This window comes from Ovis aries, chromosome 4 (assembly GCF_016772045.2).
Source record: "Ovis aries strain OAR_USU_Benz2616 breed Rambouillet chromosome 4, ARS-UI_Ramb_v3.0, whole genome shotgun sequence".
Classification (NCBI taxonomy): Eukaryota; Metazoa; Chordata; class Mammalia; order Artiodactyla; family Bovidae; genus Ovis; species Ovis aries.
Genome location: NC_056057.1, coordinates 120,974,711 through 120,991,885, shown reverse-complemented (window position 1 = coordinate 120,991,885; position 17,175 = coordinate 120,974,711). Strand labels below are relative to the sequence as shown.

The window sequence follows — 17,175 nt, the reverse complement described above, 5'->3', positions numbered from 1 at the left end:
GATGTCACAGTTTTATTCTGAGTCAGTCTTTATAATTATGTCAGAGGTTGTATCTGTTTCAGTCACTTAAGCCAAGACAAATTTTGATGTCAAGCTAAAAAACGTCACGATCCGCGCTCGCGTGGAGAGGCGTGGCCGGCGCAGCGGCTCGGGCGGCCTCGGAGGCGGGGCCTGGGGCGGGCGGGGCCTGGGGCGGCCTCGGAGGCGGGGCCTGGGGCGGGCGGGGCCTGGGGCGGGCGCGCGCCCTCCGGCGGCCCAGTCCACGCCCAGTTATCGCGAGAGCGGCTCGTGTGACGCGCGGGCGGGCGGGGCGCGTCGGGGGAGCAGGCGGGCGGGTTTGAATCTGGTCAGAACGCGGGAAACGGCGGGTCCCAGGGACAAGGTGAGCGCCGCGAGGTCTGCCGGCGGAGGGCTGGGGCGGGGGGCCGGGAGACGGGGGGCTCGGTCGCGTCGGCTCCCTAGCACCGCAGCCTCCGCGTGGGCCGCGATCTGAGCCCGCGGCCCGGCCGGGGCGCTGAGGCGGCCGGGGAGGCGGGCGCCGGGCCGGGAGCGCGCCACACTCCGCGCCTGTTCGCCCGGGACTGCGTTCAGGGGCCCCGCAGCCTGGGCCGGGCTGACCCCGGGCAGGATCGCCTGCGCCTCGGACCGGGGGCTGATCCCAGGCAGGGTCCCCTGAGCGCAGGACCGGGGACTGACACCGGGCAGGGTCCCCTGAGCCCTGGACCAGAGACTGGTCTCAGAGCTCGCTTCTCTGAGCCCTTGTGCCCTGGGGGAACTGTCCTCAGGTGTCTCTCCTGGTTCTGAGATGAATGGTTGGCTCCAGCTGACAGGGTTTTCTGCGGTGACAACGTGACGGAAGTCTCTCTGAAATGCTTATCTTAGTTCAGTGCCAGACCTCCTGTGTACAGAGCACCCTGCCGTTGGGGTGGGAGTTGCCTGGCAAGGTGATCTGTCCTAGAAGGTAGCTCTGGTTGGAGGGACGGGGCCCTGTGCACATAGTAGCGGTCACTTTGAGAGAGACTGAATGGAGTTGGAAAATTAATTACCCTTAAAGAGCTACAATCACAGTGCCAGGGAGAAAATGGGGGCTATGGCAGTGAATCTGGTCTTTTACTGGAAGTGGATTACTGTGGAAATAGAGCAAGCCAGAAAAGCTACTAGAATCACAAAGAAGCAGGGTCCCCACTTGAAGGTAAATGGTTCTGTGTAGTTGGCTGCACCTTTTTTGAAATATTGTTCATTTAAACTCGAACTCAGACTAGCCATCACCATGCATCAGGCTGTTGCTAGAGGCCCTCTTGCCTGCTTGGTGGGTCAGAAGTCATGCCTGTCTCTCAGTCATCTGAGTTGAGGGCTGAGGCGGCCATACTTCAGTGTTGCTTATGTGGAGAAGTTATCTTCTGTTCTTGTTGTTTGATTTAAATGCTCAGATCTTGGGTTCTGCGTTTGCGATGACTCTGTCGTGGTAGTTGTTGCCGTTGGTGCCGGTAATTTTCCCTGTTGCTCTGCTTGTGGCTGCAGGGCGTTTTCATTTATTTTTAAGGTAAGTGTCCTGCTACATGCGTGTTCTTTGCAGTTGCTTCCTGACGTCTTTCAAATCAGGTGCTGCAAGCACTAGGCGGTGTAAATAGAACATAGGATTTCTTAGGGGAGACACAGTCCCTGAGCTCTCGTCCCGCGGGACTGGGGAGGAGTGCACCTGGTGTGCACACTAACAAGCTCCCAGGCGGCCCCAAGGCCACACACCGCCTAGCAAGGCGACTGGCAGGGGTTTTCTGGATGCAGGAATGGTGCTTGAGGAAGGAGAGTCTTGAGGCGTTAGCAGCTCGGCTCCGTCTGTGCTTTGCTGAGCTGCCTCAGACCTGAAGGAGCATCTTGTGAAGGTCCTAGAAAGGGAGAGCGGTGAGCCTCCTAGAGCTGTTGGATTTCTCTTTCCTTAGTTGGTAACTTCATTAACAATCAATAAAAACATGATGTTATGTTGATGCTGTTCTCAGTGAAGATAAGAAGGAAGTTATTTTTAATTATTTTTTATCGATATAGTTGATTTACAGTGTTGTTAGTTTCTGCTGTACAGGATCAATTGTGCACTTATCCACTCTCTTAGATTCGTTCCCGTATATGTCATTACAGAGCGTTGAGTAGAGCCCCCAGTGCTCTAATTAGGCTCTTACTAGTTACCTTTTCATATACAGTAGTGTGTATATGTCAACCCCTTTCCTCCTTGGTAACGTTATTTTTTAGATGTTATAGCTTGTTTACGTCAGAATATTGTTAGAAACTGTCTATCACAGGTAGTGTATGGATTTTCTTGCAGTTTTGGATGCTAACTATGATTGTGTTTTTTTTTACTAGTGTTGCAGAATAAATGCCATATGAAAAACAGTTTGATCTGCTATGGAAAAACGTGAGACATTCATACAAGCAGTGTCTAAGGAGCTGATTGGAAAATTTTTGCAATTCATTCAACTTGATGTAAGTTTTATGTTTAGCTTAATTGTGATCTTGACTGTTAGTATAAGACGTTTTGCTAAAATCATTATATCCACAGGTGAAATGTAGTCATTTCAGTGAATCTGTACGGACCAAGGTGTATTTAAAAAAGTAAAGCAAAACTATACACAATTAGATCTGCCGATGAGCAACTACTCACAAAAAGTGTTTCCTGTTTGCTTTAAGAGGGTCGTTGTGAGGATGCTAAGTGGTGTAACACAAGATGTTCCTGATTACTTGCTTAAATGTTTACTGATCTCCGGTGGTATGCATGGCATTGTGAGGAAGACATCCTTTCTTATCCTTAGGTTATTTACGTGCTGTGGTGAAACCAGGTGTGTAAATACAGCAGGGTAAGGGTTAAACTCATGCGAAGAGTTGACTCATTGGAAAAGACTCTGATGCTGGGAGGGATTGGGGGCAGGAGGAAAAGGGGATGACAGAGGATGAGATGGCTGGATGGCATCACGGACTCGATGGATGTGAGTGTGAGTGAACTCCGGGAGATGGTGATGGACAGGGAGGCCTGGCGTGCTGCGATTCATGGGGTCACAAAGAGTAGGACACGACTGAGCAACTGAACTGAACTGAAGGGCTAAACTGGGGCAGAGGCGTAGAGGGACCCAGATTTAGACATGGAATGTTTCCCATCCTGATGAAAAGGCTGTGGAACCAAAGATCTAAAAGGTGAAATAAGTTAACCAGTCAGAGAGGGGATGGAGGAGGGCTGCGCTAACCAACAGGGCTAACTCTGAAGACTGGAGAAGTGCCTTGTGCTTGAGCTTAGAGATGTATGGTGTAAAAACAGCAGCTGAGGAAGAAGGCAAGAGGTGCACTTGGAATGAGGCCTCGACCATTCTGAGGGGTTGAGACTGTCCTGAGAGGAACAGGGACTTTTAAGCAGAGAGTGACCTGTGTGCAAAAGGATGAAAGAGAGAGGAAGACAGAAGACTCACCTTTTGGGAATATTCCTTTGAACACGAAGGAAAGGACCTTGTTCGTTCAGCGAGGTCCTAAGTGGGAAGAAGGCAGGCTTGAGGGAGGAGATGGCTCACATGGGACGTGCTGAGAGGCTCCAGGACGCACGTGTGAGAGGTGTGCAGGAGGAGGTGGAGAGGCAGGCCTGGAGGCAGGAGCAGCTCTGGGCTGGAGGCAGGCTCGGGGGCGTCAGCTCCGGCTGGGATGCGTGGGATCATCTATGCAGTGTAACAGGAGAAAGGCCTAGGACCGACTCTGCAGGACCCTCGCTTTAGGGCCCCGACTCTAGAGTCTGTGCCCTCGGGGCGCATGGCACTTGCCTCACTCGTTCTGATCATGCAGTGAAAGGCAGAGCAGTGACAGCAAGGAACTGCGTGGAGGGTGTGGGGGAGAGCTCTGGACAAAAGCAGTGGGGAGACAGAGAGCCCTGGGCCACGCGGACGGGCCCGCGGGGAGGAGGCTGGTGGGGCTGGGATGGAGAGGTGGCCTTGCTCCGCTGTCCTGCCTTGCGAGTCTCTTCACTCCAGAGTGCCACGGCCCTCACCTCCGTGACTGACAGTCTGGAATCGTGCAGGCAGCTGCTCTGAGGCCTGCCCTTCCCCTGCCCTTGTTTGCTCATTTGTGCATGTGCAGGGGCTGGTGTGTAAGTGGCGTCACAGCCTCCTTGGTGAGGCACGTGGTGCTGATTTGTGTCATTGCTGGCGCGTTAGTGGCCCCATTTTTGTGGTTAACAAGTGGTCTGTGGGGCAATGGGCTTCCCAGGTGGCTCAGTGGTAAAGAACCCACCTGCCAGTGCAGGAGACACAGGGGGCGCGGGCTCGGAAGGTCCCCTGGAAGAGGGAGTGGCAGCCCGCTCCAGCATCCTTGCCTGGGAAGTCCCATGGACAGAGGAGCCTGGCGGGCTGCTGCCTATGGCGTCCCAGACACGCGACTGACCATGCACGCATGCTGCAGGGAAGGAAGCTGAGACTAGGGCAGTTCTTTTCTCCTCATCCAGCTTCTGCCCTTAGGAAGAAAACAAAAAGATGAAATACCGCTGTCTCCCGCCAGACTGAAAGTACTACGTGTTGGGGAGACGGGGCATATTTGAGAATTTCATCACTGCTGGGGATATGGAGACTGCTACACCGTTTAGAGTAACAAATGCATATTCAACTGATAGAGTTGAAGGTATACAGACTCTTCAGTTGGCAATCCATTCTTTATTTAGTCCTTAAATAAGAGCCATGCAAAACAATGTTCTTTGCAGTGTTTTTGTGAAATACCCCGAACCCCTAAACAACTAAATGATGATCAACAGACGAATGGATAAATATATTTTGTTATGTTTATGCAATGGAGCTCTACAAAAGTAAAAACAACACTGTAATGGAAATGAAATGAAACTAAATGAACTATAATGACATGCAGTGTATGGATGAGCGTCACCAAATAATGTTGGGCAAGAGAAGCAAGATATGAAAGAACAGAGACCCTGTGACCCAATTCTCTGCCAAGTGGAAAATAGACCTATTTACAGGACATGGTTTAGGGATGCGGACGGTAGTGACGTTATCAGGAAAAGCACTGCAGTAATTACCATAAATGCTGAAGAAACGGGGAGGGAGGGCGGCAGCCCTGGAGGGGTGGTAGAGACACGTGGCTTTGTTTATTTACCTACAGTCACACTTAGTGCACTTTTCCATATGTGTATTTCACAATATCTTTAAAATATATTGACAGTTGGGGTTTCTTGCCTGAATCAATTATTACTGTGATCACTACAAAATTGTGATTTTCCAGTCCCAAATTGCTGCTGTTTATTTATTGCTACTAATAGCTTGCCAGTGCCATTAGTCAATGATTGGTAAGTTATTGGCTGTGTGTGCATGCTCAGCTGCTTCATTTGTGTCTGACTTTTTGTGATGCTGTGGACTGCAGCCCGCCAGGCTCCTCTGTCCATGAGATTCTCCAGGCAAGAATACTGGAGTGGGTTGTAATGCCCTCCTCCAGGGAATCTTCCTGACCGAGGGATCGAACCTACGTCATCTGCATCTCCTGCACTGTAGGCGGATTCTTCACTGCTGAGCCACTGGGGAAGCCCAGTTATTGGCTACTATTTATTATCAGTATGGCCTCATTGGCTTTTATTTTATTCAAAGAGTTATAGTCCCTTACTGTGGCTGTAGTGGTGCTCAGGTTGTGCCAGGTTGGATACAGGGACAAAGTCAGGGCCCAAGACTGGTTGGAGACCAGAAAATCAGCTGGCCGTATTATTACTGTTGTGGCTCTTACTGTTACTTGAGCTCTGGCATACACTTGTAACCAGATTTCAGGCCTGGAGACGGAGGACATCTGGGTGGATTGGTGTCGGGGGCAGTTTTGCTAAGGGGGTGAAGGGGACTGACTAGGGGCAGAGGAATCTTCTGCTTTCTGTCTAATCATTCCTGTACTTTGCCCTTTTAGGACTGGATTTCAAAAACTACAGCCCGACTCTCGAATTTCAAACTTAGTTATTAGCACATAAATTTCTTTTGATGCCATTATAAGGAAGATAGAACTGTTTTTTTTTTGTATTTGAAATGTAACAGTTGCTGTTTATTTTGCAGAATGATACTTGTGACCCGTTCAACCTAAATGAGTTGATAGATGAATTATCAAGGAAGCAGAAAGAAGAACTATGGCAAAGGCTCAAGAATTTGCTAGTAGACGTGTTGTTGGAGAGCCCAGTGGAGGGGTGGCAGGCAGCAAAAGCCCCCAGTGAAAACAGTCTGAAAGCAGAGCAGGGTTCAAAAATGGTAACCCTCGTCCTTCAAAGATAAATTTCCTTTTTCTTGTTAAAAAAAGTAATTGTTTATTGTGTATAACTGAATTTTACATTGTTAAAATTAAAGTTAGAAGACGAGAGTACCAGAAGTCTATTTAATGTAATTATACCTTTTTTGATCCTACCATTATTTACCTAGTATTCAGGGTTGCTCTTTTCAAACTGCTGACCTGTGTTCAGCTTTAACTAACTTTTTAGAATAAGTGTCAAGTGTAGCTTTATTTTCATAAATTTAGTAAGTTTTGCATTTAAAATTAAATTTTATTTATTTCTTTTTTTACTTATAGCATAGAAACATAGAAATAATCCATGCAATTACGTCTGTGATTCTTGCTTCTGTGTCAGTAATAAATGAAAGAGAGAACTATGAAGCCTTACTGGAATGTGCTGTTATATTAAATGGTAAGTTGACTTTGCAGTAACGTGGGGTGTGAATGAGTGCTGTGTCTCAGTGACACAGGAAAGGGAAGCTCCCAGCAGTGGAGGAGCAGGGCTCTTGTACTTCAGCTGGAAACAACAAGCAAAGGAGCATTCCTTTAGGGGCTGTCCTGAGTAATTATTTCCTTCGAGCCACATATAAATGTTTCAGATGGTGAAAAAGCGCATTACTGGACAGCTGATTGCTGTTTAGAGGTTTTTTGCAAATATCTTATTTGAGCCTTCAGGACCAATGAGAGCTGATAAAGGGACGCAGTCATTGCACGTTCCTCGGCGGGTGATTTACCGCCCGGCAGTTCGAGGAGGCCCAATACCCGTGACGCTGCCTTTCCTCTCTAATTGCGTCATGAGTATAACCTGGGGAACAGGTGTTGACTCCTCCTACTCAAATGGTCCTAAGTTGGTACTCTAAAGTTTAAGTAAACTGTGAAGTGATAGTTATTAATTTAGTAGGAACACTAGTATGAATTTATGAGAAGATCTGATTATATAATATTTGAGTGAAATTATAGCTATAAAAGGTGCAAAGATAACTTTGAGTGATTTTTTTGTTTGTTTGTTTTTTTAAGAAAAGTCTCACAGGTACCCTTACCTCCCACTGTGTGAATCTGATTAGTTCCCTAATCAGATTTTGTCATCACATTCTCACTGGCATTTTCATTTCACACAGAAACTAGAGCCACTTGGCTTATGTATCTGTTTAGTATGCTCTCTTATTCAGAATTCTTGTGTGGAATTAATGTGTCCTATTAAGATTACCCCAGTCAGTATGAAAGGAGCTCGCAGATGCTTGTGGCTGTTACCACCAGTTCATCCTCAGTCTCCAGACATGAAATTCCCCATTAATTCAGGAATTTCGCTTTAGAGTAATGGCTTTCAGATGTCTGGATTATAGTTACGAGCACACTGTCAGTATTTTAATTTAGTTCTTGAGCTCTTTTGTTAATAGCACTACAGCTTTTCTATTCATTATAATAGTTGCTTTTACTATTTTTCACCAGTGAGCCAGAGCTTGAGGCCAACAAGCTGAGGCGTAGTTGTGGGGTAGCTGGTCACTCGGCCTGCCCTGGCTCAGCCGTTGAGTGTTGCCATGGGTGTCCCTGCACTCGGGTATGGAGCGCTCATCGCTAGGAGTTTGGGCGAGAGGGCCTCTTGGTCTTCTAAGATTTCCTGTTCTGTTGGGTCCGCTGTTACAGCAGTGGTGGGACAGTGTTTCAATTGGCATTGTTTGTATGCTGTAAACACGGGGTAGAAGTCGTGGTGAGTCACACCAGTGTCTGCTGGGCGCACTGTGAGTCGTGTGCTCGTCTGGGCCGGATCTGGACTGGCCCCGGTTCCCTGCATGCACTCACTGTGCAGCGGCTGCTCTGTTGCAGGAATTTTGTACGCGCTGCCAGAGGGTGAGCGAGCGCTGCAGGGCTCCATCCAGGACCTGTGCGTGAAGTGGTGGGAGAGAGGCCTGCCCGCCAAGGAGAACATGGGCAAGACCGCCTTCGTCATGCTGCTGCGGAGGAGTCTCAGGACGAGGACAGTGCGTTCCCTTTCTTCAGTACACGCTGCGCTTTGCTGAGAAGTGCACAGGCTTATTCCAGTTAGGAGTCATGTCTGATCGCGAGAGGCCTGGCACCGTGGCTCCCAGTCGGGGTTTTCCCTGGGTGATGCTCAGAGGTGGGCGGTCAAGGGTGGGCCGAGCTCCACGTATGTGCGTTGTGCACAGACTCTCTCTCCCCGTCTTCCTTGGTGTGTGGCTTACGGAAGGCTGTCCCCTTGATGGGAACTGCTCCAGGGAGGACTGAGCGGGGGCGTGTCAGGGAAAGCCTGCCGACCTGAGTGGGTGGGCAGGAGGGCAGCTGGGACGGGGCTGTAGACTGCAGCCCAGGCCTGCAGACGCTTGGGCGGGCCCGCAGGAAGCATGGCGAATGCAGGATATAACACATCCTTCAGTCCTTGGCATGCAACTCAGAGATCCAGAGAAAGAGCAGTTTTCTCCCCTAATCAGACAACAGCAGATACTTCTGTTCATCTTAGAAAACTGGGCAAATGAAGAGGGAAAATTGAAGAAAACAAAAATCGTCAGTAACTCCACTGCCAAGGCAGCCCTCGTCAGTTGAGGGGTCTTTGGGGGTTTCTCTTTGCCCTCCCTCGACATCTTTGCTGACGTGTCACAGATTGCTGCGAGTGAAGTCTGTAGGTCAGGGGGTTTGAACTTGGAGCTCTTGGTACACATTGCCAACAGCTTTCTGCACACCTTGCAGCTGGTCCTGTTCTCACCTCCCATGGGACAGACTGTCCCACAGCGGCCTCCAAGGAGCAGTCAGTTTCACGGCAGAAACTGTATCCTCAGCTCGCACCCTGACTCCCTGCTGGCCACAGGAGTGATTGGAAACTCATTGTTTGTGTCAGAACTTATCCATAAGCCATCCTTGGTTTCTCTTTTTAAAATCCATTTTCCCTGCCATCCTTGCTCGCCTTTAAAATCAAGACTTTATTTAAACGTCTGCACTTGTGCCGTTTACCACAGTAGCCACCAGCCACACGGGCCGATCACGTTTCCAGTTAAGAGCGTTCACGGTCTGTTTCCTGGCGGCGCAGTCCTGTGGCAGTCGCTCCGAGGCCTGGCGTGGCTCAGCCCAGGCTCACCTCCTCGTTGGTGCATAAAACGGTGCGAGGGCTGGCTGTCAGCATCGCTGCTTGCTTTTGCCTGGGTTTTAGGAAAATGTTCTCTGGAGCTTTGTTTGCAAATTTTAAAATGTTTTCTCCTGTCATTTTTTTCTTTTTTGATGACATAAAATAGTCTCATAGTTAATTTGAAATGTGGCCTTATCCGTTATTTAAAAAAAAAAAAATTAGTTGATTTTCTTTCCCTGTCATCCCCAGGGTGCAGACATATGTCGGCTGTGGCGTATCCATCAGGCTTTATATTGCTTTGATTATCATTTGGAAGAAAGTAGAGAAATTAAAGACATGCTGCTTGAGTGCTTCATAAATGTCAATTACATCAAAAAAGAAGAGGCAAGTGGTTTTTCCTCTTGGTGTGTTTGTGAACTGCTCTTAAAAAAATTAATTTCTGTTCTGACTGCGCCGAGTCGTCTTTGCTGCGTGCAGGGGCCGTTCTTCGCTGCAATGTGTGGGGTTCTCAGGGCTTCTCTTATTGTGGAGCACGGTCTAAGTTGGGGTACAGCGCGTGCGGTTTTCCTGGACCAGGGAGCGAACCCATGTTCCCTGCGTTGGTAGGTGGATTCTTGCCCACTGGAGCGCCAGGAAGGCCCTGTGAGCTGCTTTTTGATGGAAGTTTTTCCCAAGTTTGTGAGTTTGCTGTTCGCGCCATGCTCAGTGTCTTAATAAGAGGGCCAGCTTCACTGTCAGGAGCTATTATATTTGTTGCAATTCATATTTACTGCATGACAGTGTTAAGCAAACATTTTACAAGTCATTGTGTATTTCATCATTAAAGGAGATGGTAACAGGTGGCTGTGTGAATCCTGGGGGAGCCATGATTGCATTTTAAATTAAAAATGACTAAAAATAAGGTTGGGAAGGCACTTCCCCATGGATCAGATCTGGCCTTCTGCCCTCATTCCGGGTTAATTGGCATATAACTCAAAGCTATCATAATAAGGTTCTTGGTTTTTCATACCCATCAGTAAATCCAAAGCGAGGCTCCTGGCCCAGTGCCCCACTGTCCACCAGTGGCCACTGCCACACTCGGCTACCAAGCACAGGAAGTATGGCCAGTCCAGCTGTGGCCTTAAATGTGAAATACGTAGGTATTTGAAACCTGATATGGAAAAAGAATGTTAAATGTCACATTAATAATTTTTGTGTATTTATTACATATTTTAATGACACTTTGGATATATGAGATTACATAAATACATTATTAAAGTTAATGTAATCTTTTTTACTTTTATTAATGTGGCTATTAGAGAATTGAAATTACAGAGTGGCTTGCCTAGCTCTCTTGGACATGCTCATCTGTTATCTTTAGAGTTTGCTGTACTTGTTTTACTTTATTTATTTTTTTAAGAAGCGCTGCGAACATGAGCCTCAAATAATTTGTTGTAATTTTGGGCAGAGGTTTAGATTAAATAGAAAAGTTGTCTCTTTGTCCCGGCTCCCCTGGGGCTCTGCTGCTGCTCGGCTCTCTGGCTGCAGTGGCGGGGCCGTCGCGGCGGTGGCTTCTGTTACTGCAGAGCGTGGGCTCCAGAGCACAGACTCAGCGGCTGCGGTGCGCGGGCTTGGCTGCCCCGTGGCATGGGGTCTTCCTGGAGCGGGGATCGAGCTGGTGGCCCCTGCACTGGTAGCCGGATTCGCTACCACTGAGCCCCCAGGGAAGCCCCTCTGTAGCCTTTTTGGTCATTGTTTCGTCACTCGGTCACGTCTGACCCCTTGCGACCCCATGGACTGCAGCACGCCAGGCTTCCGTGTCCTTCAGTGTCTCCCAGAGTTTGCTCAAACTTACGTCCATTGAGTCAGTGATACCATCTAACCATCTCCTCTGTCAGCCCCTTCTCTTCCTGCCCTCATTCTTTCCCAGCATCAGGCTCTTTTCCAGTGAGTTGGCTGTTCGCATTAAGTGGCCAAAGTATTGGAGCTTCAGCATCAGTCCTTCCAATGGATATTCAGGGTTATTCCTTTAAGATTGACTGGTCTTTTTAGATTGACTGTATTTCCATGTTGGGATGCAAAGCATGTTGTTTTTGATATAGAATATAGCCCTGTTTCTGACTGCTTATGGCCTGGCGGACATGATTTGAGGCAAAAGGAGGCAGCGGTCCCCCGTCCCCGAAGGAGGTGTTGGGAAGGACCTCCCAGAGGAAGAGGGCCCCCTGAGGAACTTGCTCAGGCCTCACACTCACGGTGGGGCAGGGCAGGCTTTGACCCCAGCGTGCCTGCTCCCCATGCACCCTCTCACTGGTGGCACCGAAGGGCTGGACCTGATTGCTGCCCACACTGGCCAAAACCTTCAGCTCTGGGGGTCAGAAAGGCTGACCCCTGGTGTCCACTGAGCAGGTGGTAGGTCGCCTTGATCATACACCGTACAGTCTCAGTGTTTCCTTCTGTGGTGTAGGAATAGCAGCCACCACCTCCCAGGGTCCCCTTGGGGGCACACTTGGCCTTTCACGGGGCCCTCAGTGCCCAGGTGATGAGAGATACGCTGACTGCTGCTGCTGCTGCTCTGACGTCGTCATTGTTGGAGAGACGCTGGGCCTCTGCCCTGGGCGTCCAGGGCAGTTGTGAAGCTTGGGAGAGTAAAGTATGGAGTGGATTCAGACACACTTTATATTGACTTACACGTGTGTGTGTGTGTTAGTCGCTCAGTTGTGTCCAACTCTTTGCAACCCCATGGACTGTAGCCCGCTGGGCTCCTCTGTCCATGGACTTACACATAGCAGTGGGTAAAGTGCACTTGTTTAACACACGCACGCACACACACATATGCAAATAGAGATGTAAATGGTCTTTCCCAGGTGGCTCAAGTGGTAAAGAATCTGCCTGCTAGTGCAAGAGATGTGGGTTCGATCCCTGGGATGGAAAGATCCCTTGGAGGAGGAAGGGGCAGCCATTCCAGTATTTTTCCATGGGAAATCCCACGGACAGAGCAGCCTGGCGGGCTGTGGTCTATGGAGTTGCAAAGACTTGGACATGATATAGCGAATGAGCACTTAGACGTAGATATATATGTGTGTGTTAAAGCTCTCTCTTTTTAAAATTTGTGTTCTCTTTTAAATTTAGGATAGCTGAGCTAGCTTCCTGATCAGTTACTAATTTGGTCAGGTCAGTCTCCAGTCATTCTAGGTCAATGACAAACCTCTTCTGGACTCCACTGGCAACTTATTTCCAGTAAATACTTGTTAACCCTGCCTGTTGAGGCGTGATGGCCCTGCTGCTCACACCAGAGTGTACGGCCCCGCCTGCCCTGCTGCCCCGCGCGGCCCCGCCGCTGCAGCGTGCAGCTTCCGGGTTAGAAGTACGAGTGCTTCCTTTGTCGGGAGTAGTGAGCTTCAGCACTAGTTACTACACTTTCAAAGAACTGTTTGTTTTTAGTTACTGGGAACTTTTTATTTGGTTGCAATTTTAACATCACATCCTATTTTTAATTTATAGGGAAGAAGATTTCTTAGTTCTCTCTTCAATTGGAATATAAATTTCATTAAAATGATTCATGGGGCCATTAAAAACCAGTTACAGGGACTACCAAAGTAAGTATTAAAAACAAGTAACATTTTGTGCTTAGTCTGGTTTTGAAAGTTTCTATTTGACCTGACTTTGGTCGGGTCAACTTTTAGGGGCTTCCCTGGTGGCTCAGGTGGTAAAGAATCCGCCTGCAGTGCAGGAGACGTGGGTTCGATCCCTGGGCCGGGAAGACCCCCTGGAGAAGGAGTGACTACCCACTGCAGTGTTCTTGCCTGGAGAGCCCCATGGACAGAGGGGCCTGCTGGGCTGTATTCCGTGGGGTCACAGTCAGACATGACTGAGTGACTAGCATGGTGACGATGATCAGAAGCTTTAGAAACTCTCTCTTCTCATTTGTCATGCACTGTTGTCTCACTGAACACTTATTTTCCTTGCTATAGGGAACCGCTCCTTTTCAGCAGGGACATTGAAATTGAGGCTTTGCTTAGTGGTATTCTTTACACAGACTCTTCACCGGCTCCGCCTCCGCCTCAGTCGTAGTGGAGTTCATGTGGCCAGAACGTCTGGTCCTTTGGGTCTGTGCGCACCCTTCGATCTCCCTAAGGCCGAGCTGTGTGGGTGGTGGAGGAGTCCCTGAGGAGGGGCCCTCTACCGATTCTCCAGCCTCTGGGCCCTGGCAGCGTTGGGAGCTGTTTGCCGCATTCGAGGTCAAGTGCTTAACCTGCTCTGGAATTTTCAGATCCTCTATCCCGTCAGGCGGCTATGTGAGAACTCAGCTGGGACTCAATGCTGGTTCTCTGATTGTTCACTGGAATGCTGCTGCCTCCTCTCCGCTCATTTGCACAATATTTGGGTTGAGTCAGATTTTCCTCATTATGAGTCTATGTGAAACCTGGTTATTTTAGGATTCCCTGTACCTGAGCTAATTAGTCTAGAATGACTCCAAATTAAAGTGTATTTGTATTTAAACTTTTTATATTTATAGTTCTTACTAGAAATAAATTTATCTTTAAAGTTTTTTACTTAAGAATTTGGTTCTGGGCGTCTGTTTCATAGTTTCGCAGAAAATAGAGAAGTTCTGGGGAAGCAGTGACTGAGGAGGAAGAAGCTGGCATCTCAGTCCTTCTCCAGACTAGTTTCTGCTTCCTGCTCCAGGCAGACAGCCTGTCTCTACTTTGCGAAGCACTAGTGTAAAACAGTGTCTTCTTCCCTGGGAGAGGAGACTGCCTGAAATGATACGTGTGAAAAAATATAATTCTTCAAACTTGCATTAAATTTTTTTTTTTCCCAGATCTTTGATGGTACACATTGCGGAAATTTATTTCAGAGCTTGGAAAAAGGCTTCAGGGAAAATAATGGAGGTATTTCCTTTTTGTTTTATGAAAGGTTAGCACATTTTCATTGTGTTCTGGTTACTAAATAAATAGCCACATTAGGGCTGTTTGAAACCCGTTTGTGCCTGTCTGTCAAGCCAAAGCTCACAGTGAGCGTCCACATGGCGCAGGCGTGGTGTCATACACACCTACTCGGTCACGCCCACCCCGAGCACCACCTCAGGATGTCCCTCCTTCCCCACGACCTGCAGTTTGAGTGGAACCAAGGCTTTTGCGCATTTTGGCAGCTCTGGACCTGCAGTGTCCAACCACGTATATCTGCTGGGCCTTTGAAACGTGGCCAGTCCAAGCTGAGACGGGCTGTAAGTGTAAGAAACTCACCAGATTTGCAAGACAGTCTGGAAAAAGAAGAATATAAAGTATCTCATGGATATTTTAAAAAGAATATTAATTGCATGTTGAAATGATAGTGTGTTGGATAATTGGGCTAAACAAGATATATTATTAAAGTAAGTTTGCCTTTTTTTTCTGTTTTTAGTGTGGCCGCTGGGAGGCTTAAAACTGCATTTGTGGCTGATGTTGTGTTTCTTTTGGCCAGTGCTCCTTGGGAGACTCCGGCCATCTCTTCAGCAACACAGTTTGAGAATTTAAAGGTGTCTGTCTGAATCAGGCTTATAACCTTTAATGACTGTGATACCTACCTACTGGCTGTGTAATTCACAATTAAACAGTCATAGGCTCTTTTGGAAAAAAATCGAAAGAAAATGTCTGATATCCCTTATGTTTTTCTCATACTAGGTTCTTAGATGTGTTGTTTTCCTTCTGAGAGTAAAGGGGTCTTTTCTCCTGGGGGAGCAGGCCCTGGACCGGTGTCGGGGGCCGAGGGGAGGCTAACCACCCGTGTTTGTAGTTTATTTCTGTACATTCTCCTCTCTTGCCCGCTTGCACTTCAGTTAAATATGCTGTCAGTTAGCACTGCTGTCTGCTTCTGGGAAACAAGCACTTACCATTCCCGTGCCCCTGTAGACAGATTCCACAATAGTTTCTCAGTGCATAGTTTTTGGGGACCTGGCAGAACCAGGATGTTCTCACGCATCTTTTGCATTTGCTCCATAGACCATGAAGCTGTTCTCAGGAAGGAGTATTTGTTCCCCCTTTTCTCTAGCAGTGATTTGAAAATAGGAGTTTGTGATTTAAATGTAACTGTTTAGGTCTGCACCAAATTAGTACCAGCAATGTGTGCTTCTCAGTGTCACTCCCTTCCCTCTGTCCCTTCAAGTTTTTAAAGCAAACTCCAGATGTGACGCCTCACTCCTGTGCGCTTCAGGGTGTGTCCGCTCTAGAAGGCCTGGTTGTACAGCGCCATCGTCATGCTTACTTTGTGACCCCTAAGAGCCAACAGTCCACCAGGCTCCTCTGTCCCTGGGATTCTCCAGGCCAGAGTGCTGGAGTGGGTTGCCATTTCCTTCTCCAGGGGATCTTCCCGACCCAGGGATCGAAGCCAGGTCTCCTGCATTGTGGGCAGATTCTTTACCATCTGAGCCGCCAGGGAAGCCCCATACTAATGTTTGAACTTCTCTGCTTTGTTAAGAATGTCTTCATTTTCAAGTCAGGATCCAACAAGTCTCCCAATGGCATTTGCTTGTTACGTCATTTAAAGCCTTCTTCTCTTTGAAGAAATCTCTGCCATTGACATGTTGGCAAACCTGGTCAGTTGCAGAATGCCCGTGTTCTGGTGGTTAGCTCTCAAGGGTCAGCTTCTGTGGCCCAGATGCCTGGCTGGTGGTGCCGTGAACCTCCTGTGTGATCACAGGTCGGGCAGCGTGGTTCCCGCAGGAGTCATGCTGAGACCGAGGGGTAGCCTCAGGGACCATTCTCGGTTAGTGGAGACGAGGTAAATGTTAGTAACACGTCTCCCTCGGGTCCTTCCCTACTGCCGTGGAGTCCTGGGAACTGCCTGTGCCACCCCTCGCTGGGGTTGCCTGCGAGACGTCTGTTTCTGTCAGTTTGGAATCCTGGCCCCCACCTTAGAGGCAGTTCGGTGTGAGTTTTGGGCGGGGGGTGAGGTAAGCTCTTGGAACAGATCCAGTTTTCTGAGATTATCAGATGAGTCAGGAGGGGTGCTCCCAGGCCCACCTTTGTCTCTGAGCCCTCTCTGGCTTGATCCAGGCTCGCGTGCCATGTGGGGGCGCGCTCACCCATGCTCTCCTGCCCTCTCGTGCCGTGGCCCCCCCGCTTTCTGTGGGGCGCGCTCACCCATGCTCTCCTGCCCTCTCGTGCCGTGGCCCCCCCGCTTTCTGTGGGGCGCGCTCACCCATGCTCTCCTGCCCTCTCGTGCCGTGGCCCCCCTGCTTTCTGTGGGGCGCGCTCACCCATGCTCTCCTGCCCTCTCGTGCCGTGGCCCCCCCGCTTTCTGTGGGGCGCGCTCACCCATGCTCTCCTGCCCTCTCGTGCCGTGGCCCCCCCGCTTTCTGTGGGGCGCGCTCACCCATGCTCTCCTGCCCTCTCGTGCCGTGGCCCCCCCGCTCTCTGTGGGGCGCGCTCACCCTCGCTCTCCTGCCGGCTGTTCCAGGCCATCGAGAACGACTGCATCCAGGACTTCATGCACCACGGTGTCCACCTTCCTCGGAGGTCTCCAGTGCACTCCAGAGTGCGCAAGGTGAGCCACACTCTTGCAGCACTTTTGAAAATTGTGTCTCATATTTTTTGTTTTTAGAGAGTTTTTGTGAAATTTTGTTAAGCTTTCACAGGCATCAGGTAAAGGAATTTTTCAGAATCTTGACATTTGGAATTCTGGGAGATCTACCTTGGCGCCAAAGGTTTGATTAGAAAAGCAAACATCTGTTGTTAAGGCATCAGAACTGCATTCAGACAACCTTCAGCTGCGTCCCTGGACATTAAGTGTCTAGAACCGTCGCTCTTTACTGCCGCTTCTGCTGCTCTCTAAGAAGAGGCTGTCTGAGGCTATTCTCACTGTTGGCTCTCATA

At 49.0% G+C, this 17,175-nt stretch overlaps 1 protein-coding gene across 1 annotated transcript in view; it reads left to right on the top strand.

Annotated features, from left to right (window-relative positions):
• The first annotated feature begins 339 nt into the window (after nucleotides 1-339).
• Nucleotides 340-17,175, top strand: part of NCAPG2 (non-SMC condensin II complex subunit G2) — a 70,835-nt gene continuing 53,999 nt past the window's right edge. The window contains exons 1-9 of the mRNA XM_027969079.2: nucleotides 340-382; nucleotides 2,356-2,475; nucleotides 6,060-6,248; nucleotides 6,565-6,679; nucleotides 8,092-8,246; nucleotides 9,593-9,727; nucleotides 12,824-12,918; nucleotides 14,145-14,214; nucleotides 16,760-16,846. Of these exons, the coding sequence (XP_027824880.1) occupies nucleotides 2,398-2,475; nucleotides 6,060-6,248; nucleotides 6,565-6,679; nucleotides 8,092-8,246; nucleotides 9,593-9,727; nucleotides 12,824-12,918; nucleotides 14,145-14,214; nucleotides 16,760-16,846 (924 nt within the window). The 5' untranslated portion in view covers nucleotides 340-382; nucleotides 2,356-2,397. The remainder of the gene's footprint in view (nucleotides 383-2,355; nucleotides 2,476-6,059; nucleotides 6,249-6,564; nucleotides 6,680-8,091; nucleotides 8,247-9,592; nucleotides 9,728-12,823; nucleotides 12,919-14,144; nucleotides 14,215-16,759; nucleotides 16,847-17,175) is intronic.